This window comes from Hyperoodon ampullatus (assembly GCF_949752795.1).
Source record: "Hyperoodon ampullatus genome assembly, chromosome: 3".
Taxonomy (NCBI): domain Eukaryota; kingdom Metazoa; phylum Chordata; class Mammalia; order Artiodactyla; family Ziphiidae; genus Hyperoodon; species Hyperoodon ampullatus.
In genome coordinates, this window is record NC_136916.1 from 66192400 (window position 1) to 66216375 (window position 23976).

Genomic DNA, 23976 nt, shown 5'->3' on the forward strand with positions numbered 1-23976 from the left:
ACATTTGAGTCCCCTTAGAGGTTAATAGCCGATCCCTTTTTTGTATTGATGAATATGCTTGCTAATTGCTTTTAGTTCCTGTAAGTGGTAAATCTGGAAAAAGTATCATGGGTGTTAATTTTTAATTGGTGTAAGAATTCAAATGTAAGTATTATGCTTTCTAAACTATAGCTGCTACTAAAAGGTGTTCTTCATTTTGGTTGTTGTGGAAATAAGACAGTGACAGCTTTGTAAAGTAACCCCCTGGAAAGGAGGTCTAATGTGGTATGCAGAGTCTGTACCTCTGGGCTGTAGTGTAGCTGAAAGTGTGCTTCAATTAAGCTTACCCAGCTTGAGCCGCCCGTTCCCTCTCACTATACAGGAGTTGCCAGTTGTACAGCTGGGGGCTTGGACCTCAGAGGAAGAAATCCCTAATAAAGCATGTTTCTTTTTAGAGGATTTAATTCATTTTTTATTAAATGGCATTGTTGCAGAGCATGTGATGTAATGCAGGGTCAGAATGTTAGTGTTGCTTCTGTCCATATTCTTACGTGAAATTGGTATCTTAAAAGAATGTATTCAAGCAGGTTTGCGGTTATGTGGATTTCTTTACCAAAATCCTGCTAACACTTGTTGAGTCTTACATAGTTATTAACCACAATGTATGATGATATAGCTAAGCTATCTTTTTGGTTGCCCTACTTTCAGATATACTAGTTCTGGATTTGATTATTTATTTTGCTGTGATTTTAAATAATCGTTCTAATATGACTTAAAAATATTTGATGCTATTTTATTTACATTATTTTGAGAAAGATCAAAACAAATCATCTTTTCTTCAGTTACAGTTTTATTGTCGTGTCACATTTTAATCTTAAAGAAAAACAATCAGTACCTGTATATAGAGACTCTGTTAATAGCCTAGGCATATTGCAGTTTTATATTGTTTTCTGTAGCTGTCATAAACAGCAAGTGACTCTTCTGCGTAATGCCTGAAGTTTTTGCTGTTTTTTTTTTTTTTAAAAATAGATGGTTTTGATAGTACAAGATTGTCTTCCAGTGAACACTTGATTCAGAAGAGGTGCTTTTGCACTGCGTTCTTTCTTCAGTGACTATTGTTTCAATCTTACCCTCCATCAAGGGAGGGGACAGGAGGCACAGCATTTTATGCCTACACCTCAGTGAATCAGCATGGAGGTAAACAAGAAGACAGTAGACCATAATACGATTACCATGTTTCTCCTAAAGCAGAAACTAGTTATGCTGTAATTAAAGAGATTTAAAAGAAGGAATTCTAATTGCCTTCTGTATACAGGAAGTCTGAGTGGTCAAAAAGCTTTCCCAGAACCCCAGCCTGATTCTAAACAGAAGAAATGAGGATTTCAAATACAAAATATTTTGCTTCATCATAGATAAATATATGTCAGTGAGTAGGAACTCAGTGGTTCACAGGGGACTGTTATATAAGATTTTCTTTATTGCCCAGATTCACTCACTAATTTTAAAATCAGCAGAAATTATTATTGCCAGATAAAGTGCAGTAGTCTGTATATCAGTGTGGTTAACTCCTGTTCTTTAGCTCTAGGAACCCTGAGTCTGAAGTGTATTGGCTGTGTTGTTATTGTGAGAGAAAGAATCTAACTGTTGCTTCATTTTCACCATTTCTAAAATGATGAATTTACATTTGCACTGAGTGAAAGGAAAGAGCACAATGTACAACTAAATTTGAGTAGACAGCTGTGTTGATTTTGATTGATTTATCAATTAGTACTTCTCTTTTTCAAGGCAGGAATTTTTGTTTAAGGTCAATGGACAGTAAGATCAATTGGCTTAAGATTTTCTTTGTTAAATACTTTTTAAAATTCCCAAGTAGTCCTTTTTCCCATAAGAACAGTTTTTACAGTTGACCATTAAGATTTTATGCTCTGTTGATAATTGTAGTGGTGGCTCTATCAGTATCTTTCTGTTAGATGGATAATTGAAAACTTTTATTCACAGGTGGCACAAGATCTCTGCAAAGTAACAGGTGTAGCAAAAGTTCTGGTGGCTCAGCATGATGTGTACAAAGGCTTCCTTCCAGGTGAGTTTTTCCAGTGGGAAGAAATAAGTTTATGAATTTATGAAATAAATAAAATACTATGAAATGTGTTTATCAAATGTGTTTAATTCTCAGAGGAACTGACACCATTGATTTTGGCAACTCAGAAGCAGTTTAATTACACACACATCTGTGCTGGAGCATCTGCCTTTGGAAAGGTGAGAAGATTGAGACTGTGGAATCTGATGTCACTACTTGGAAGCATTAGATTTCATTGTGCTGAAAATGTACAACAGACTTTGTTTAGATAGCTAATCCTGGCTTTCAGAATTAATGTGATAGTTTTGCTAAAATTTATTCTTTCAAGATTTTGTTATAATTTCTGTGAAAATGCTATCTCCAGGCTTTCCATTTTGTCACAGAGACAACTCTGTTCTTTCAAGATTTTTTTATAATTTCTGTGAAAATGCTATCTCCAGGCTTTCTATTTTGTCACAGAGACAACTCTGTTCTTTCAAGATTTCATCATAATTTATTAGAATGCCTCTTCCAGATTTTCAGATTTTGTTATGGAGAAAACTATTTTAAAAAAATTATTTTTCTTTAAAAACAATGTTGAACTTTCTCATTGTGTGAATGTCATTTGTATTAGTAACCCATCATAAGAGATGGCTTTGTTTGAGTGACTGATGGATATTTAGAAAGGCCAAATTTATCTACTTGGGGGATTTGGGAAGGGCTGTGTGGTGGCTGAAGACATCCTTAGGGTAGAGAAAGGTGTAATCTGATCATGTGCATTGTGATATGTCTGAAGAAAGAATGTGCTATGAGATGGGCCGTGGTCTGCATGAAGTTTAAAAAAAAGGGAGGGGGAATGTAGGGGGAGCCCAAGAGAAGGAATTTGTCAGTGGGTCTTTCTTGCTCTCCCTGTGACCATGGGTATTATTCTAGCTCCCTTTTCTTTTATCCCATTCTTAATAAGCTGCAGCTTGTAGTTTTTATTTTTACCTTTAAAGGTGGTACATTAAGTTGTACACAAATACATTCTTATTATAAAAGATGCATACAGTAAAGCAGTATGCAGAGCAAGGTATCACAATTGCCCTTTCTTATTCCCAACTCTCTTCCCTCTTCCAAAGTACTGGGTGTTAATAGTTGTACATTCTTTTAAGCCTTTTCCTGTGGATTTTCAAATTATAATAGATGTACAATGGTTTTTTTTTTTCCTACTTCTAGGATGGGATAGTATAGCATGAATTGTTTTGTGACTGGTGGTTTTCACTTAAGAGTATATCTTGAAAATATTTGCTCATAATGTGTCTATCTCATTTTTTAAATGGTTGCATAATATTTCATAGTTAGCCAAGGATGGACAGTTAGGTTGTTTCTAATTTTTTGTATTTATAAACTTTGCTGTGAAGAAACGTCCTTGTATATACCTTTGTATACATGGGCTGGTGTTTATTTAGAACAGAGGTCTAGAAGTGAAATAGCTGGGTCAAGACTATGTGCTTTTAAAATTTTGATGTATATTGCTAAATTGCTCTCATGAAGGGATGCCTCAGTTTGCACTCCACCAGTTGCCTAGCTTGCCAACACTTGCTATTGTACATTTTAACAGTTCCCCCCCAATCTGATGTGTGAAAAATTATATCTTTAACAGTTTTGCATTTCTCTGATTGATAGTGAGATCAAATATCTTTTCATATAGTTATCAGTCATTTAAATTTCTTCTTTGAATTGTCTTGATTTGACTTTTTTTCCTTTTACATTCACAATTGTATTTGATTTTTAAATACGAGTTTGGGGAATAAGATATAAGCTCTTTCATCAGCTAACCATGTCGAGTGGTAATAGCAGTGAGTTCCCAACACATTGATCTCTTTTCTTGCAAAATGAATAGTGTTTGTGAATATTTATCTGTAGTGCAATATTGCTTCTAGACGTGAATCACTGCAAACATGTAGGGATCTTGCACTGTCACCCATGTGAATTGCTCTAGTTTGTTTTTAAGCTCACAATTATCACTTTGAGTTCATTAAATTTTTTCTTTTAAGATTAGTAGAATTTCTAGGCAATAACAGAATTTGTAATCTACAATGTAAATACATGAGTTTAATCAATAATTGTTCTTTTACTAATAACAATGTGACAACAATTAGGTTGTCACATTGCAGACTATCATAAGTTTTCCCATTTTTGTGTGGGGTTTGGTAATTGCTAAGTAAGATGGTTCTATATATATGACATATGATATATGACTCTGGGCTAGTCACTTACCTTCCTGAAATCTGTTTTCTGATATGTAAAATGATGCAGTTTGGCCAAGTGATGTCTATGATCTACCAACTAGAAATGTTAAAATGGAATGGATTTTTTCTATGGCAGGTTTCACTTCCCTTGGAAATGATTAAGTCAGAGGCTTGACATCCAGCTTCTGTACTTTGGATTGTTGTAGATGAGCATTGAACTAAAAGATCTTTATGGACCATTCCATCTCTGAGAGTTTGGTTCTGTGTTGGGTGATATAAACAATTTCGTAAGTCCGAGTTTCTGTGATGACAGTTTACCTAAAAGATTGTTAAACCAAGAAGGGGTGTTTGTTGTATCTGATTAGCTAGATTTTAATACTCTAGCCTTGATCGCTATGTTGTGACATATGGGAGTTTTGAGAACAAAGGTCACATAGTAGTAGCTGTTGCTGCAGCCTCTGAATGGATTTGGAATGAGGAAGAGTCCATCAGATTAAGCTAAACAATTGGCTGTATAACAGTTCTTCACCAATTGTGTTTTCAAGATACCACACCTTTGTACTGGTATGCTAGAATTTTAAAATCTGTCACCTTTTTGTGCATCAAAAGAAAACTGTGTTAGTTATTGCCTCTCCTTCCCTGAAACCATGTGGTTGAGCCTGTTGGATAGTGTAGAAATAGATCTGTTTACCATCCATCCTCTTAGGAGATTCAGACAGAAGATCAGACCTGGAAAAACATGTGCCTTTAAGTACTGTGGTAAATTTTTTTCCAAGAAGTGCTAAAATAAAACAAGGGATAATAGAAGTACAAAAGATATTAAATTTCAAGTTTAGAAAGTTGTAAAACTTTAAAAAGAAGCACAGTCTGCATATCATAAAATTTGTAAGAGAATCTGCTCAGCCAGGTAACAATATTCCAGCACTATTTCCTGAACAATTTAAAGAAGGTGGCTCAGGAAAAGAGTTACTTACTGAAGTAGGCTTTAAATGCTGACAAATTTGGTTTCTTTTAAAAGCACATGTCTTCTAAACTTCTTATTTATCAAGTTAGAGCTATGTTTAATGGAATCTTAATTATTTTCCCAAGCCCTTTATTTCCTATGAAATCTTAATTTTTTCTAATTGTGGATTTATAAACTACAGTACTTTTCAGTAGCTCTTTTAGGTAGCAATAGATTGAAAATTAGAAAATCTTTATAGATTTTCAGATGCAACAGGAGGAAATTTGATTCAGGCTTTTAACACTTGTTAGCATCGATTTATGTAGAACTGCTTATTAGATACGGGGCAGAGACACAAGAAGCAGAAGACACACAACCTCTGTTCTCAGGGTGCTTTATAAATTTAGTTGAGGGTCATATAGTATATATATTAAAAAGTATTTTAAAACAAAATACACGTTAATGCCAATTAAATAGTATAATTGTACATGCATGCAAGAGGATGAAGAATAAAGGAGTGATTAGAGGATAATCCTGAGAGAATTCTTAGAGCAACAGAGAGGGTTTGGGGTTGGAGTGAGGAGAGGAACTTGAGTACTGTCATAATGAAAGTTTGCCTGCTAGAGGTAGTATCATGTACTGAGTTTAGGGGATGCCATGGAGTAAGCTCTCTGTAGAAAGTAGTGTAGAATTCACCTTTTCTATTTATGTGATCAAAGCAACACTTCACTTTTAAAATTACACTTAGATGGTGTCATCATCTAAGAGAACCTCTGAGTCTAGAAACCATGGATATTCATTCTTCACTAACTGATTCTGTTTTAGAGCCTGAGAGTCAGAGAAATGTAGGGTAGAAGCATAGAGATTCTCTTCCTCTCATTGTGAGGTGAAGTAACTAAGGCCTGGGAATATTGTGGCTTGCCCAATGGTCCCTGCTAGTGGGAGCAAAGTTACCACATGTATCTATTCCAGAGATGTTATATGCATATACAAGGAAAAGCACATACATTAATTTTTGTTGAGATATATATGTGTGTGTGTGTGTATATATATATATATATATATAGAGAGAGAGAGAGAGAGAGGCATTGTGCTTTACTTTTCTCATTTTTAAAAATTATATGGATGAACTATAATTTATAAACCTATCCCCTGTTGATGGACACTTAGGTTAGTTTTGATCTTTTTAAATGCAGCATCACTTTTTAAACAGATGAAAATGTCTGCTTTGAAATTATTTCTTTCATGTACATTAAATAAACATATACAAGTATGTTCTTTCTCAGTATTTGAGAATTTTACTACTACTCTAAATATTTTTCTATATTATCTAAATTCAGTAGTCTATAACTGTCACACTTCATAAATGATGATCATTAAAGCAAATATCGTATCTCATAATTCAACCTACTGAGTTAAGGTAGTTTATTGCTATAAAACTCTTAATGTAGTTAGAGTAATCATCGAGTCTTACTTATGCTCAACGACTCTCCAAAAAGTTGTGCTTGAAATTGTGGTATGTCTAAAGATGCATGTGAATTATAAAATATTCAAATTAAAATTTCTACAGAATTTCCATTTAGAGAATGTTACTGCTGATAACTTTATAGCCATCCATCAGCATGTATGTGTGTAACTCACTACTTATTTTGCTTTTAGAACCTTTTGCCCAGAATAGCAGCCAAACTTGATGTTGCCCCTATTTCTGACATCATTGCAATCAAATCACCTGACACATTTGTGAGAACCATTTATGCAGGTGAGTACCCAAGGAAAATAATTAATCAGTATGTTAAATTTTTGAAAACTTTAAAAGCAGAGATTAATCTTGAAGACAGGATTTTGAAATATGGACCATCTTAAGATTTCTGAGGAAAATCTTAGTCTTAGAATTGCCGCTGGACCATGACATGACATTCTCTCTGGTAAATCTGGAACATACTTCTTTCCTTCCTGATCATTCAGTGTACAGAGTGAGATTTTTCCAGTGATCAATAAAAATTAGATTTACTATTTAGTATATTTTGTAAGTGGCACCTGGAAAAGAAAATTTTCTATTTTTTAAAGTAGTATTTTCTTTTTTTTTAACATCTTTATTGTAAAGTAGTATTTTCAGTCTTCTTTGCTGCTTCTACTTCATTTCCGTCTGCATTACGATATTCATTTTGGTATCTCTTTAGTTGATCTTTTGCTAAGCACGCTGGTCTCTAGTGGGGCTGGAGAAGGCAGTGAACTCTTTGTTCTTTCTGATCGAAGTTGTGCGTTTCAGTATAAATGGGCAATTCTCAAATCAGATCTTTCATCATTAGTAGTGTTTAAAGGGAAATATTTGGTCATAGTTCAGGTTACTCTTAATGTGATTGCTAATCCATAAGAAATGTTTCAAATCCTTTAAAAGTCTTAATGCATCACACTTCCTGTCCTTTACGCCTGATCATGTTTTCATTTATTTTCCTCCCTTAGCAAGGCATAGTAGCTTCGTTCTTATTAAGTTGTTGCAGCTCATGTTGTTGAGTTACTGATTATGTTGTTTTTGGAGAAGGAAGCTTTTGTTTATATTCCTTTTAGGAAGAGTGTACCTGATTAGTGTGACTGCCTTTTCCAGTGTTTTTCTTCCACGCAGGTCAGCACTTGTTCTATTTTTAAAGACATCCAAGGTTATACAGAGAGCCACTGATACGTTTCTTCAGTGTTATAGTCCTTTATCTTATACTTAGTAAAGGTAGAAAACAAGTAACTGGTCTACAGTTATTTCTTCCTTCTCTTTGTGAAGTAAATTCTGAACCTCAAAGGACTATTTGGGAGGTTTTTTGCCTTTCATGGTGGTTTTTAAAAAATAAATGTGTATTACAGGAAATGCTTTATGTACAGTGAAGTGTGATGAAAAAGTGAAGGTGTTTTCTGTCCGAGGAACATCTTTTGAAGCTGCAGCGACAAGGGGAGGTAGTGCCAGCTTAGAAAACGGTGAGTGTTCATTTGAATTTGTTTGTATTTATTTCAGTTTTTTAGTTTTTAGCTCAGACATTATATTAGAATAAGAGAAGGCTTCTAGTTAAATTTCTAATGCAGAGTGTTTGAGAGCTCAATCTAAATATTATTCCCAAGTTTATACAAAAATAAGAAATATTTATATCATTCTTGGTCCTTGGATATTTGCTTTGGTGTATATCAAAAGGGTAGGAGGGGGGGTGCATTAAGATTAATCCGTTATGTTGATGTAAAGATTTTTTACTCCCCTCTCACTGTTGCCTGTTATAATAGAGATTCAATATAATGGAATAATTTAATAATAGTAAACTTATGGAAGGTGTTATACTTTAACATATACAGTATTTTGTTGAACCCCATAGAGAGAGGCTTATTCCAGTTTTATAGCTAGACTCAGAGAGTTACATGACTTCTCAAAAGTCATACAGCTAATGAGGTGAAGGCTGGAATCTAGTTGTCTTTCATAAAATCAGAGAGAATGAAATTAGTGGCATAAAAAATTCACAGTAACTAACAAAGTTAAATTGCCTGGAATTAATTCTTTGTGTATTTCTCTTAAAAATTATTTTTTACTGTAGAACTTGAATTCATGCTCTATGTTTTGTTATATGTATCAATATATGCAGCATCAAGTGCTTCCCCAGTGGGGATATCAGAATGGCTTGACCAGAAATTAACAAAAAGCGATCGACCAGAGCTAACAGGTGCCAAAGTGGTGGTATCTGGTGGTAAGTGGAATATTGTAATTTATTAATTTTAAAAAATGATGTAAACTTAAAATACTTTGCTTTTATTAGTACTCATTTTAGAGGAGCACAGGTGTTTTTTCAAATGTAAGAAGTAGGCAAGTTACGAGTATTAGTCCCATTTTACCGATTAGGAAAATGAAATCATGAGTTTAATACACAGTTTGGACTTTCTGTTGCAAATCTGTGTCATTGGCACCAGGGGGAGCATGGTACAAATCTCAACTCCATAGCTTTGTCTTTTTGACTGACTTCTGTGTTATTCAGAAGAGTATGGTTGACTTCTGAAATCACAGAAAGAACTGGTTGGAATCTCAGGGCTGTGTTGTATGATTCCCACCTTTCACTCTACTTTGAAAGACCTCCAGTGCAGTCCAGGTCTTGCTGTGTTGTATGATTCCCACCCTTCACTCTTCTTTGAAAGACCTCCAGTGCAGTCCAGGTCTCTATGGATAACTCTTTGAAAGTTTTTTCACATTTAGTATCAAAGCTGTTAATATTGCACAAGACTTGCTTCTTTTTGTATGTCATGTTTCTTACTTTAAAAAAAAAAAGACCAAGAAACAAACAAAAAGGCCTACATTTTATAGCCTGCTGGCTTTTTAAAAAAATAACTGCTGTGATTTAAAAATCTTCACAAACTAAACATCAAATGAAATAATTAAGCTTCCAAACAGCCTCCTATTGCAAGTGGCATTGAGAGGAAATAATTTAATATTTCAAAAAAGGTATATCTGACTAGTTTATTCACTTATTTTTTAAAGAAATGTTTATTGGGTATATGTTCTCTGCCAGGCCCATTGCAAAGTGCTGAAGAAACAAAGAGGAAAAGGCAGATTGTTCTTGCTCTTAAGGAGTTGAAAGTCTAGTGGAATGACTTCCATGAAAATAATAACTTCTTTCAGTTGTTCAGCTAAGTATTGCTAAATATAGCAGTGACCAAGATAGGTAAGGATCTTGTATTGAAAGAGTTTTTCTTCTAGTGGGGAAGACTGATTTTAAAGACTGATTATACCATTAGTTAACCAGTTAATTACAGTAGTGCTGAATGCTTTATAGGAAAAGTACAGGAGTATCATGGGAGAACTCAGGAAAGGCTTTATAGAGGAGATGGCAGTTGTGTAATATGAAGATTCACTCATGTATACAAAGTTCAAAATTTTTATGGAATGGAGTTTATATTTGCTCAATGTTTTTTTTCATCTTTTTAAATGAGGTCGGGGTTTGAAGAGTGGAGAGAACTTTAAATTGTTGTACGATTTGGCAGATCAACTACATGCTGCAGGTAAAGTTACTTTCCTTAGTAGAAAAATGTTCCCATTTCATTGGAAATATTTTTTCTTCATTATTTCTTTTGTATATAAGTCATTCAAAGCTGCAGATTTTTTGCTTTCTCTGGTTTTCAACTTTTCTCTCTGAAACAGTTTTTCTTAGTCTCCAAGTAAATGGTATAGTGTTCAGTGAAGAGAGGTTGTCCATGTTCTTTTTTATTATTTATATGACACTCTTAATTTGCCACATTTTAGTAGTTTTTTCCATTAAAAAAAAATTAAATGTCAGCTTCATCGCCTACTTCAGGAATGCCTTACTTTTCCCTCTATTGGTGGTCTAACATAAATCTCTCATACAAGTAGAAATTAACATTTAACATTATTTTTTAAATTTATAGGGAAGAGACATCTTGTTATTAAAAGTATATTGAGAATGGAATGATGTTTTTTGAAAAATCAGAAAACTAAAAATATTTTAGTTTTTAATTATACAACCATTACATGAATATATTCTTCTTTTTATAGAAATATCTGTTTTGTTCTCCCCCTTTTGAGAGTTTTGTGTATAACTTTCTAAGCTTTTCCTGTGCTTTTATATTACCTAATATGTGTACCCATAGAAACAGTTATGGTTTTGTCTGAATAAAGGCAGGATATTGACTCTTTATAATTAGATGGTGGTATTTGACTGAGGATATTTCATTCATGCATTCATTCATTCATTCACTGAAGAAATATTTATCAAGTGTCTGCCATTTGGCAGGCACTATTTTAGGAGGTAAGCGAAAGCAATGAACAAAATAAGCGAAATTATTCTCTCACAGCTCTAGAGGCCACAGGTGTGTTGACATCAAGGTGTTGGCAGAGCCAGACTCCCTCTGGGGGTGAATCTGTTTGTTTCCAGTTACCAGAGGCTGCCTGGGCATTCCTGGGCTTATGGCCGCATCACTCCAGTTTCTGCCTCTGTCCTCACATTACTTTCTTCTCTCTGTATCTGTTTCATATCTCCTTCTGTGTCCCTCTGACAAGGATACTGTGATGACATTTAGAACCCACCTAGATAATTCAGGATAAGTGCCTTCTCCCAAGATCCTTAATTTTTTATCCTATCTGCTATCATACAGGTAATTCACAGGTTCTGGGTATTAGAAAGTGAATATATCTTTGGAGAGGCCATTTTTCTGCCTACCACAGACAGTAAACACAATAAATTAGTAAGTAATATAGTGTGTTAGAGGGTAGTAAATGCTATGAAAATAATAGAACAGGAAAAGGAGAAGGAGGAGGATTGGAGGGGGAGGATTGCAGGTTTAAATAAGCTGGTCGGAGTATGCCTTAATGAGGAGACATCTGAATAAAGGTTTGAAGAAGGTAAGGAAGCAAGCCATGAGGAAATCTGAGAGAGAGTGTTTCAGGTAGAGGGACCAGTAAAGTGCAAAGGGCTTTTTGCTAAGGCAGGAAGGTGTCTGGCCTCCGTGATGAATAACAAGGAGGCCAGTGTGGCTGGAATGAAAAGTGTAGAAAGGGAGAGTGGTAAGAGATAAGATTGGAAGTAATAGACCAGATCACATAGGGCTTGTAGGCCTTCGTAAGGAGATTGGTTTTCTCTGAGTAAAATGGGGAACCATTGAGCAAAAGAGTTGCGTGATCTGACACATATTAAAAGCATCAGTCTGGCTACAGTTTTGAGAATAGACTATAGGGTGATAAGTGCAGTAACAAGGAGATCAATTAGAAGACTGTTTCAATCATTCAGGTGAGAGATGCTCATGGTTTGAACCAGGTTAGTAGCTGTAGATGTGGGGAGAAACAGTTTTGGGATATATATTTGAAGGTAGAACCATTGGGATTTCCTGATAGATTGAATATAGATTATGAGGAAAAGTTTTTATCTGGCAGCTGGTAGGATGGAGTTGCCATTAGCTGAGATGGGGAATACCCCAGGTGGCACAGTTTCCAAGGATAGACCAGGAGTTCAGTTTTGGGCATGCATTCAGGCCACCATATGTGCAGGTTCTGCATCCATGGATTCAACCAACCATGGATCAAAAATATTGGGGGGGAAGAAATTCCAGCAAGTTCCAAAAAACAATATGAATTTGCCTTGCACTGGCAGCTGTTTATATAACATTTACATTGTATTTATAATTATTTACATAGCATTTACATTATTCAGTATTATAAGTAATTTAGAGATGATTTAAAGTATAGGCATTGCACTTTGCAGATATTACATTTTTTTACAAATTGAACGTTTGTGGCAACCCTGCTTTGAGCAAGCCTGTTGGTGCCATTTTTCCAACAGCATTTGATCACTTAATGTCTCTTGTGTCACATTTTGGTAATTCTCGCAATATTTCAAACTTTTTCATTACTGTTATATTTGTTACGCTATGTGATCAGTGACCTTTGATGTTACTATTGCAAAAAGACTAGCTGAAGGCTCAGATGATGATTAACATTTTTTAGCAATAAAGTATTTTTAAATTAAGGTATGTACATTATTTTGTTAGACATAATGCTATTGCACATTTAATAGACTACAGTATAGTATAAACATAACCTTTATATGCAAAAAAATCCATGTAACTTGCTTTACTGTGGTGGTTTGGAACCGAACCAGCGATATCCTTGAGGTATGCCTGTATACATAGGTTATAATCAAATATATGCCATTTGATTGTATATAAGGGATTTGAGCATCCTTGGATTTCAGTATCCTTGTGGGGCGGGGTTCCTGAAACCAGTCCCCTGCGGATTCTGAGGAATGACTGTACTAAGTTTTGAGATGTCTAATAATAGACATCCTAATAGAGATGTCAATTAAGCAATTGGTATAGGAATGTGGAGTTCAAAAGTTTGGGCTGGAGATAGAAATTTGGATATCAATTGCATTTATTTGGCATTTGAAGCCATGAGACCAGATGAACTCACCAAGGGAACTGAGTGTAGATATAGAAGAGGTCCCAGGACTAAGCCTTAGACTCTGCAAGATTAAGAGGTAGGGGAGAAGGGGAGAACAAAGACCAAATGGAATGGGTAAGTAAGGCATGAAAATCAGGATAGAGAGTATGATGTTTTGGAATCCAAATGAAGTGTTTCAGTAAGGGAAAGAGTGATCACCTATGTCAAATACTGCAAGGACGGAAGGTCAAGGAAGATGAGGACTGAAAGGTGACTAATTGATTCAGCCACTTAGAAGTCATGGGTGACTTTGAGCAGTTTTAGTAATGGGGGTCGTGGGTAGTGGGGGCAAAAACCTGATTGGAGTGGGTTTAAAAGAATGGTCCTAGGTAGTAGTTACCTGGTTGTATTCACTTTATGATCAGCCATTGAGCAGTAGCACATTTGTGATTTGTGTGCTTTTCTGTATGTGTGTTATATATATATATTTTTTTATTTGTGTGTTATATTTTAATAAAAAATTTTTAGAAATAGAATGGGAGGCCTGGCATTGGAGACAGTGAATGCAAACAACTCTTTAGAGGCTTTTAACTCTGTGGGAGAGCAGAGAAATAGACAGTAGCTAGAGGGGGAGTGAGACGAACAGAGGGACTTTTTAAAGATTGGACAAATAATAGCATACTTATATGCTGATAGGAATGCTTCAGTTAAGAGGGAGAGATTAATCATACACGAGATAGGAGAGTTACTGGAGAGATGTTCTTGAGTAGATGAGAGAGAATATGAACACAGCTGCAGGTTGATGGGTGAATGTGTTAGTTGGAGCATGTGGAAATTCTGTTCTGATTGTTTCAACTTTTTCAGTGAAATAGGCAGAATCTTAAAGAGTATTGGAAGTTTGAAGAGAGAAGGAAAGATATGAAATTATATCGAAAGTTTAAGAAAGATAGAGAGAATTAAGGCCTATTTATTTAAAGTAAAACCCAGTTAACATGGCTGAGTATTGGTGTTTTTCTGCAGTCATGCAGAACTATAGTAGGACAGGTATGGAAAAGGTGGAAAGATTGCTTAATCAGTAACCAGAGATGGAGGATTTCCACTTGAGTGTGATGGTACAAGAGGAGGGCAAAGAAATTAAAGACATATGCAAAGGAGTGATTAGAGTCACTGATCATAGAAATTAAGCTGGGTAAAGAAAGAAGAGAGAACATGAGGGGAGAGAGGGACAATGAATAGAATTGTGGATCCCAGTGTGGTCAGAGGGTTGTTGGAGTAGGGTACTAAAAATAGTCAGCTAGAAAGGAGAGGTCACAGAGAGACTTTGGAAATCAAGATTATTGAGGGATGTTGCTAATGGGCTGGTTGGGGATATGACCATGGGCAGAGTGAAGGACAAGATGACTGGAGGAGAGTTGCTCAAGGAACTGAGAAGCCAGCATGTCAAAGTCTTCAAGAATTAAGACAAGACTGGTATTGGAGAAAGTGACAAAGACCCAGAAGCTAAAAATCATTGAGGAATGAAGGGAATTGACCTGCTGGTTGATAGATGACACAGCAATATATGGGTGACATAATCTGATGACATGAGCTTCGAAGCTGAAGGGTTTTAAGGAGGGAGGAGGGGAAACTTTCTGAGAGTGGCAGTGAGGGCCTGGTGTACCACCTCTGGGCCCAGTGGTATGAAGATGGTGGCAGACAAAGCGACATCTGCTGGAGAGGGCTGCAGGGGAATCCTTGTCCTCAGGGAACATTTAGACAGATAGGTGGAAGATACAGAGACTTGTGGTTTGCTGGTATCAGGCTGTGAATTCCAGAAATCATAGTGTAAGGTTTCAGGAATTGGGGAGCAGTGGGAGAAGTGTGCAGACTGGGGAGCATGCAGGGCATTGTGGGGATCAGTGTATGGGTTATGAAGGATAACCTTTGAGTCTGGGGCTTGTTGCAGTGACTGATGTAAGTGAAGGGCAGAATGTGATCAGTCCTGACTGACTCGTGATAGGTAGTGGAGGTGAGTCTGTGAGTGTTAAGAGGTAGTGAGGAGTATTCACTAGGGCTCCCCCTTTTTGTCCTCTCTAGATGGAGATGAAGAGGACCTGAGGCTCATTGTTGACCCCTGCTGGGAGAGGGGGTACCTCTTCTCCAAGCAGGGCTCCTTTTGACTCCTGCTGAATGAGGATAGAAGGCTAGTTAAATTCTCATTTTTATTTTTAGATAGAAAATACTGGTTAAGCCTTTATCTTGTGTTGTATGTAACTCTTTTCTTTATCTGGTCCTAGAGGTAAAGATATTATAATACCTTTCTTTAAAAGCTGTGAAGTTATGGTGTAAAGGAGCATTATATAATGACATCCCAAACAGGTTATAATGTATGTTTTATATATGTACTGTATCAGTGTCTTTTTTTTTTTTTTTTTACTGTTATCAGTGAATATTCCAGCTAGTTGAATAATAGAGCTTAAAAAAATGACAAATATTTTTTCCTTAGTTGGTGCGTCTCGTGCTGCTGTTGATGCTGGCTTTGTTCCCAATGACTTGCAAGTTGGACAGACAGGAAAAATAGTAGCACCGGTAAGTATCGCAATAAAATATGCCATGCAGAATTCTATGGGGATGAGAACTGTATATATTTGTGGAACAATCATCCCAGTGATTGGTGTCCTAGTCAGTGTACCTAAGCAGTTAGCCATTACCATGGTGAATGTGTTCTTCTCACAGGTCTGTGGATTTCTTGGCCTCAGTAAAACACAGAGCAGTTCTTAAATCCAGCATTGTTTTTCACATTTTTTAAAGCAATGGAATAGTTTGTCAAATTTATGTCACAACACTAAATATAAAACTGATAGAAGCAGCATTTTATTATTAAATGGATTTTACAAGTTCACGTTAACATTTATTTACCATAAAGCCTATATATTATAAAATCTATCAGTAAAACTGAGGAATCTATATTAATGAACACAGAATCTCAAAATTGGGAGCTGCGAGTGACAACTGTGGTCTTATATCTTCCTGAACACCTAGTTTATTTCTGTATTATGTCTAGTTGCATGAAATTCAGAAAATTCTTATCCATATGGGTAAGTGATACTAGACTATTCAGTTAAAACTATCCAAAACTTACAAAAGGCATACTTTGGTTTCAAAGTTGAATCACTAACAATATCTAATGATTGTTCACATTTCTTAGATGATTCAGGTTTTCAGTGAATACAATTCTCAGCCAGTTTAAGTCTTTATTGTGTGGAGGAAAATGAATTTTTTTATATATTTCAAAAAATTTTTAATGTATTTCAAAACAGGATATTAAGTCATATCCATTAAAAAAATCTCACATCTCAGTGCCCTGTTGCATCAGAGGTTCATTCAAAGTTTCAAAATAGGCAAAAAATTTAAGTCTTGCTTTTGAAGTTTGTTTTGAAGAGTGTTCAATCTTTTGCCCATTTTAAAATTGGGTTCTTTGTCTTTTTATTGCTTCTTTATTCACTTTCTTTTGAAGAGCAGAAATTTTTAATTTTTATAAGATCTAATGTATTGATGGTTGTTAATACTTTTTGTGTTATTCAGCTTATTTGAAGTCAGATAAGATCTCAGAATGTAAAATAGTTACTAAATAAACAAAGTCACAGAACCATGTGACCTGTTTGCTTGTGATAGTGCATTAATCAGGCTGTGAGAGCATTTATTGAGCAAGTAAGCTCGAGCTTTCCCTAGCATTTAATGAGGTGTGGCACATAGGTATTTATTTGGTATAAATCTTGTTTATCCTAGTTTACATGAATAGATAATCTTTAGGCTTGAATTTATTTACAAAAGATCAGACCCACAACCTTCCTAATCAGTAATACTTCTACAAGAAAGTATGGTGGGAGACAAACTTTTATTTACATTGACTTTTCAGTAACAACACACTTGTTATTAAGTAGGATAGCAGAATGACAGGGAATGACCAGTGGCATCCTTACCTGTATTGTAAATAAATGTCATACAGTCAGCTTTCTTCAACATTACTGTCATGAATATAGGATTATTGAAAATTTTTCATAAGGAATTTAAATACATTAAAGGCTTTGAAGACTTTCTTTAACATAAATCACGTAAGCCCCAGAGATTCTGATTCATTAACTCTGAGTTAGACTTCGATATGTATATATATGTGTACATATTTATTTGTGTGTGTGTGTACTTTTCTTTAAGGCTTTAAAGCTTTTTTGAGATGTTCTCAAGTTTACAGAAAACTTTCAAGGACAGAGTAAAAGTCTTTATTTTTGTGGACTATTAGAGAGTAAGTTGCTGAGATGATTCTCCATCATCTCCAAATATGTAGGACATTCTCCTATAAAACCACAGTACAACTTTTAAAATTAGGAGATTAACATCAATTTACATTAATACTATCTAATCATCAGACCTTGTTCAGGTTTTGCCAGTTGTCCCAATAATGTCCTGTATAGCAAAAGGATGTAGTTCATAATCACATGTTGCATTGCATACAGTTGTCATGTGTCCTTCCATCTCAAACAGTTCCTTTCTTACTTTGACTTTCATGACCTTGACACTTTCGAAAAATTATAGGACAGCTATTTTGTAGAATAGAATATCCCTCAATTTGCATTTGTCTGATGTCTCCTCACCATTCAGTTTAGGTTATATATACATCTTTGACAGGAATATCACAAAAGTGCTATTTCATACTGTCAGATGGTACACAATTTCATTGTGTCTTATTAGATTTTCACTTTGACCATTTGGTTAAATTTTTCATAAGGAATTTAAATATATTAAAGGCTTTGATATCTGTCAAACTTCTCCACTGTAAAGTTATTTTTCCCTTTGTAATTAATAAATGTTTTATGAGGAGGTACTTTGAAATGATGTGACTATTCCAGTTCTCCTCACTTTCAGTTTATTTATTTATATTTATTTATAAATGAATGTTAAATAAATATTCATTTCTTTATAATAGGACTTATGGTTCCTGTTTTATTTAATGGGTGAAAATCTGTTGTTATTATTTTAATTGATGTACAAATTGGTCCACATTTGGCCAGTGAGAAAACCCCTTCATGGTGGCTTCTGTGTCTTCTTGACATGTTCCCATAATTCTTTGAGGCCTTTCTTACTTACTGGCAGAATAAGATGTTCCAGGCTTTTTGTACCTTTCCTATCCCAGCCCTGGCATCGGTCTTTTCTCCAGGGAGTCCTGGTTCCTTTTAGTGAAGAATAGTATGAAGCTGACATCTGGATATTAATTGTGCTCGTTGCTATTCCCAGGACCCCTCAGTGGCAAAAGCTAGGGAATGCGTGTAGGTATGTATATATGTATGCAGATATACACACATATGTATTCATATACACATACAAACATTTATATCTATTTCACTATCAGTCTATCTACACTGAAAACCATGAGTTCACAGTGACATCACCAATTCCAGTGCAGGGTCAATTCTGACTCTCCCTTTCCCTGTTTGTAATGCCTTTCATTGGCAGTAAAAAACCTGGACCCTGCCAATACGCTAACCTGTACAAATGCTTTCCTTGCCCCACTCAGGCTCCCACACCCTGCACTGAACATTCAGCCCTCCTATATAGATAACCCTACCTACCTTGCTTGGACTCTGACACCCCTCTGGATCATTTCTTCCCAAAGTAGTTGTACAGTTTTATATTTCCACTAACTATGTATCTGGGTTCCACTTGCTCCTCATTTTCACCAACATTTGGTATTTTAGCTATTCAGGTGCATGTGTAGTGGTGTACTTTATTGTGGTTTTAATTTGCATTTTCCTGATATCTGTGATGATGAACACTGTTGTGTTATTGGCCACTCAGATGTCTTCCTTACGAAGTATCTGTTTAGATGTATGGCACTTTTTTTATTGAATTGCTTGTCTTTTTGTTATTGAGTAGTAGAAGTTTTTTTAAAAAATCTATTCCAGATATGTTACTTGTCATATATGTTTTGCAAATATTTTCTCCCAATCTGTGGCTTGCCTATTTATTTCTATTATTCATTATTTCTTTTGTATATAAGTCATTATCTGTATCAAGATGAGGAACTTCCCTTCTGTTCCCGATTTGCTGAGAGTTGTTATCATGAATGGTTGTTGAATTTTGTCAAATATTTCTCTGCATCTGTTGAAATGATCATGGTTTTTTTCCTTTATTCTGTTAATGTGGTGAATTATGTTGGTTGATTTTTGAATGTTAAACCACCTTGAGTTACTGTGGTAAACCCTACTTGATCATGATATGTTATCCTTTTAATACATCGCTGGTTTTGATTGACTAATATTTTCGTAAAGATTTTTAGGTCTTTATCAAAATAATCTGTAATTCCCCCCCCAATATCTTTGTCTAATTTTGGTATTGGCATTATGCTGGCTTCATAAAATGAGTTGAAAGATACTCCCTCCTGCTGTATTTTCTGAAGGAAAAATCTGTGTAAGATTGGTTTGTGTGTGGGGGGGCTGTTGTTACTTTTTGGCTCTTGTGAATAATGCAGATAGGAACATTCATGTACAGGTCTTTGTGTGGACATATGTTTTCATTTCTCTCAGATATGTACCAGGGAGTGGAATTGCTGTTCATATGGTAACTTTATGTTTAACCTTTGAGGAGCTGCCAGACTGTTTTGCAGAGCAGCTACAACAACAACGAACCAACTCTTAGCTTTGTTAATTTTTTTCATTGTTTTCTTTTTATTGATTTTTGCTCTTAATTTTCTTCCTTCTAATTACTTTGGGTTTACCTTGCTGTTAAGGTAGAACTTTACTTCATTAATTTTGTATTTTGCTTGTTTTTAAATGTAAATATTAAAGATATAAATTTCCCTCTAAATAGTACTTTAGATGCATCCCACAAATTTTGATATATTTTCATCATTCGTTAAAAAATTTTCTAATTTAGAAAATCAGGAATGTTTAATTTCTATATATTTGTGATTTTTTTTCCTAGATAGCTTCCTATTACTGATTTCAAATTTAATTTTGGTGAGCATCTCTTTAATATTTCAGTATTAAAATTCATTGAGTCTTATTTTATGGCCTAACAAATGCTCTGTCTTGGTGAATATACCTTGTGCACTTGAAAAGAATGTTTATCCTGCCATTAGACACTACAAGAGTAAAGATTAGTGAACTTGAAGATATGGCAGCAAAAACTGTCCAAAATGAAACACAGAAAATTTTGAAAACACAGGAAAAAAGTGGACAGAGCCTTGGTGAGCTATTGGACAACTTTAGGAGGCCTAATATATGTGTAATTGGAGCAGGAAAACTATTGGAAGAAATAATGACCATAGAATGTCCAAATTTGATGAAAACTATAAATCCACAGATCTCAGAAGCTCAACAAACCCCAAGAACAGGAAACAGGAATGAAACTACAAGGCATGTAATAGTCAAATTGTTTACAGAATGATAAAAAGAAAAAAATTTTTTTTCAAAAAGGAAGTCATTTTATTTTTAGTACATTTGCTTTGGAGGGAGAGCCAACTAACTGGAAAGAGTCCATAATTTAACCAACATCAGATCTCCTTGCTGCATTCCCTATTGAAACTTTTTTCTTTTTCAAATTCTTTTCCCATTTAGGTTATTAGCAGAGTACTGAGCAGGGTTTCCTGTGCTATACAGTAGGTCCTTTTTGGTTATCTATTTTAAATATAGCAGTGTGTACATATCAGTCCCAAACTCCCAGTCTGTTCATACCCCCCACCCTTTTACCCTGGTAACCATAAGTTGGTTCTCTAAGTCTGTGAGTCTGTTTCTGTTTTATAAATAAGTATGTTTGTATCATTTTTTCTTAGATTCTGCATATAAGCGATATCATATGATATTTGTCTTTCTCCGACTTACTTCACTTAATATGATAATCTCCAGGTCCATCCGTGTTGTGGCAAATGGCATTATTTCATTCTTTTTAATGGCTGAGTAATATTCCATTGTATATATGTACCACATCTTCTTTATCCATTCACCTGTCGATGGACATTTAGGTTGCTTCCATGTGTTGGCTATTGTAAATAGTGCTGCATTGCACATTGGGGTGCATGTATCTTTTTGAATAATGGTTTTCTCCAGATATATGCCCAGGGGTGGGATTGCTAAATCATAAATCATAGCTCTATTTTTAGTTTTTTAAAGAATCTTCATACTGTTCTCCGTAGTGACTGTACCAGTTTATATTCCCACCAACAGTGTGGGAAGGTTCCCTTTTCTGTACACCCTCTCTTACATTTGTTGTTTGTAGAATTTTTGTTGATGGCCATTATGACTGGTATGAGGTGATACCTCATTGTAGTTTTGATGTGCATTTCCCTAATAATTAGCAGTGTTGAGCATCTTTTCATGTGCCTCTTGGCCATCTGTATGTCATAAATGTTAGTTTCCAGATTCACTGACTTTGCAGTTTTCTCCAGTTAATGATCAGCAAGCACTTTTTATTACTTTAAATGAGAACAAAATGAAGACCTGAAATCTCATGATCAAGAATTGTTTTCTGACAGACAAGCAGAATTGTTTGGTCTATTTTTATGGTTGATATGATTGTATTCAAAACTCATAAACAATGTACATCCACTTCAATACTGATAAAAATAAATTCTTAAAAGCAGTGAGAGAAAAGTATAAATGAACTCAATATTCCAGTCAAAAAGCAGAGATTACCAGATGTATAAAAAGCAAGACTCAGCTATATGCTACCTAAAAGAAATATATTTTAGATAGAAAAAAATACACCATACAAATAGTGAGCATAAGAAATCTGGTTTGTCTTTTTTAATATCAGATAAAGCAAACTTCAAGACAATGAGTACTGCCAAACATAAAGAGGCCATTATGTAATGATAAAAGGATCAATTTATCAGAAAGAACGATCATGATTGTGTAACTGCCCAATAACAGAATTTCAAAATACATCAGGCAAAATCTGACAGAACTAAAGTGAGGAATAAACAAATACATAATTATAGTTGGAGGTTTTAATACCTTTTCCCAGTAATTGATAGAATAACTAGATGAAAAATTTCAGTAAGGACATAAAAGATCTAGACTAGGGGACAGCAAGCTATCTGTAAATCACATAGGAAGTATTTTTGGTTTAATTGGCCATAGTCTCTGTTGTAACTACTTAACTCTTCTGTTGTAGAGCAGAAGCAGCCATAGACTTGTAAGTGAAGAGTTGTATTCCATTACAACTTTATATACAAAAACAGATGGTGGTCCAGATTTGGCCTATTGACGTAGAACACTATGCCACATTATTTTTCTCTACTTTTATTCTAGGACTCCAGTTGCACATATTTTAGATATCTTTATATTCTTCTGTAGGTTACTTAAGTTCTGTTCATTCTTTTTCATGTTTTTTTTCCCCTCTGTTCTTCAAATTGAATAATTTTACTGGTCTATCTTCAAGGTTACTGACTCTTTTATAATTTCTAATATACTATTAAACCCATCTAGAAAATTTCTGATTTTGTATTTTTTAGTTCAAAATTTTCATTTGGTTCTTTTTATAGTTTCATTTCTCTGCTGAGATTTCTTATCTGTGCAGTCATTACAGGTATCTTCCTTTACATCCTTGACCATACTTGTAATAGCTGCTTTTAAATCCTTGTGTACTAATTCCAATTTCTGGGTTATTTCAGGGTTGATGTCCTTTGATTGTATTTTCACACTTTCCTGGTTCATCATGTGTGTAGTACAATGGTTCTCAAATTTTTTGTCTTAGGGCTCCTTACTTTTAAAATTTATTTAGGGCTCTCAGAGCTTTTGTTTATTTGGGTTATATCTATTGATATTTCTTATATTAGAAATTCAAATTGAGAAAATTTTAAAATATTTATTCTTTTGAAAATAACAGTAAAGCCATTTCTTTTAATATAAATAATATTTTAGTGAAAATAACCGTCTTCCAAAACAAAAGAAATTTAATGAGAATAGTATTTTTTTACATTTTTGACTTGATAATCTGGCTTAGTAGAAAACTGCTAGATTCTCGTTTTTGCTAACTGTGTGTTGTTTTATATTGGTTTGATTGAAGTATATGCAGAAAATCCAGCATCACACAGATATATAGAAAGAAAGGAGTATTCTAATAGCCTTTTCATAAAATTGTAGATATTCTTCTTTTACACTACATCAGAACTTGACAAGGAGTAAATTCTTAAAGGGTATTGGCAGTGTGGAATCTGAAACCATATCAATGAACTTTTCATACCCTTACATTAAAATCTGTTGGTCTGTATTGTGCTTTGAATGGATCTTTCACTATCCTGTAACATTTAGAAAATAACCTTTAGTGAGTTTTATAGATCTTTCAAATGTTGACACATTTTATCAATATCAAAACATTACCTTCATCAATATCACCACTCATCTCATTAGAGGAGTCTTTACAGCTCATATTCATGGATACAAGTTTTTAAAAAATTCTAATTATCAACTTAATTCACAAATTTTGTCCTTGGCAACAAAAACTTTGTTTTCTAGGAATTGATAAGCTCACCTCGTTCATTTTCAATAAAATGTCTGCCAAAACTCCAAATATCTATCAATTGTTCTTTGAAGTGGAAATGGTGATCCATGAAAATGTGGGTGGTTTACTCAAACCATCACACGAGCCATTTTCCTCAAGACAGTCATTGTGCTTTTGTATGCAGTGGAAGTACTTTGCATACTTCGTGATTTGTCACACAGAATACTAAAAAGATGTGTACTCAAAGGTCAAGATTTAATAAAACTAATAATTTTTACTACTTCATCAAGGACGTTGTTAAGTGAAACCAGGTTTTCTTTTTCTTTTTTTTTTAAACTGTATGTGGCCATGAAGAATGCAGTGACAACTAGTACAAGTT

The 23976-nt window shown here is 34.7% G+C and overlaps 1 protein-coding gene across 2 annotated transcripts in view; it reads left to right on the top strand.

Annotated features, from left to right (window-relative positions):
• The window catches only part of ETFA (electron transfer flavoprotein subunit alpha), a gene marked incomplete at its 5' end in the record, with an annotated part of 87233 nt that overhangs the window by 13614 nt on the left and 49643 nt on the right, over nucleotides 1-23976 (top strand). For both annotated transcript variants that reach the window (XM_079699915.1, XM_079699916.1), the window contains 7 exons: nucleotides 1978-2059; nucleotides 2153-2235; nucleotides 6872-6971; nucleotides 8066-8176; nucleotides 8827-8928; nucleotides 10163-10231; nucleotides 15607-15689. In XM_079699915.1, the coding sequence (XP_079556041.1) occupies nucleotides 1978-2059; nucleotides 2153-2235; nucleotides 6872-6971; nucleotides 8066-8176; nucleotides 8827-8928; nucleotides 10163-10231; nucleotides 15607-15689 (630 nt within the window). The remainder of the gene's footprint in view (nucleotides 1-1977; nucleotides 2060-2152; nucleotides 2236-6871; nucleotides 6972-8065; nucleotides 8177-8826; nucleotides 8929-10162; nucleotides 10232-15606; nucleotides 15690-23976) is intronic.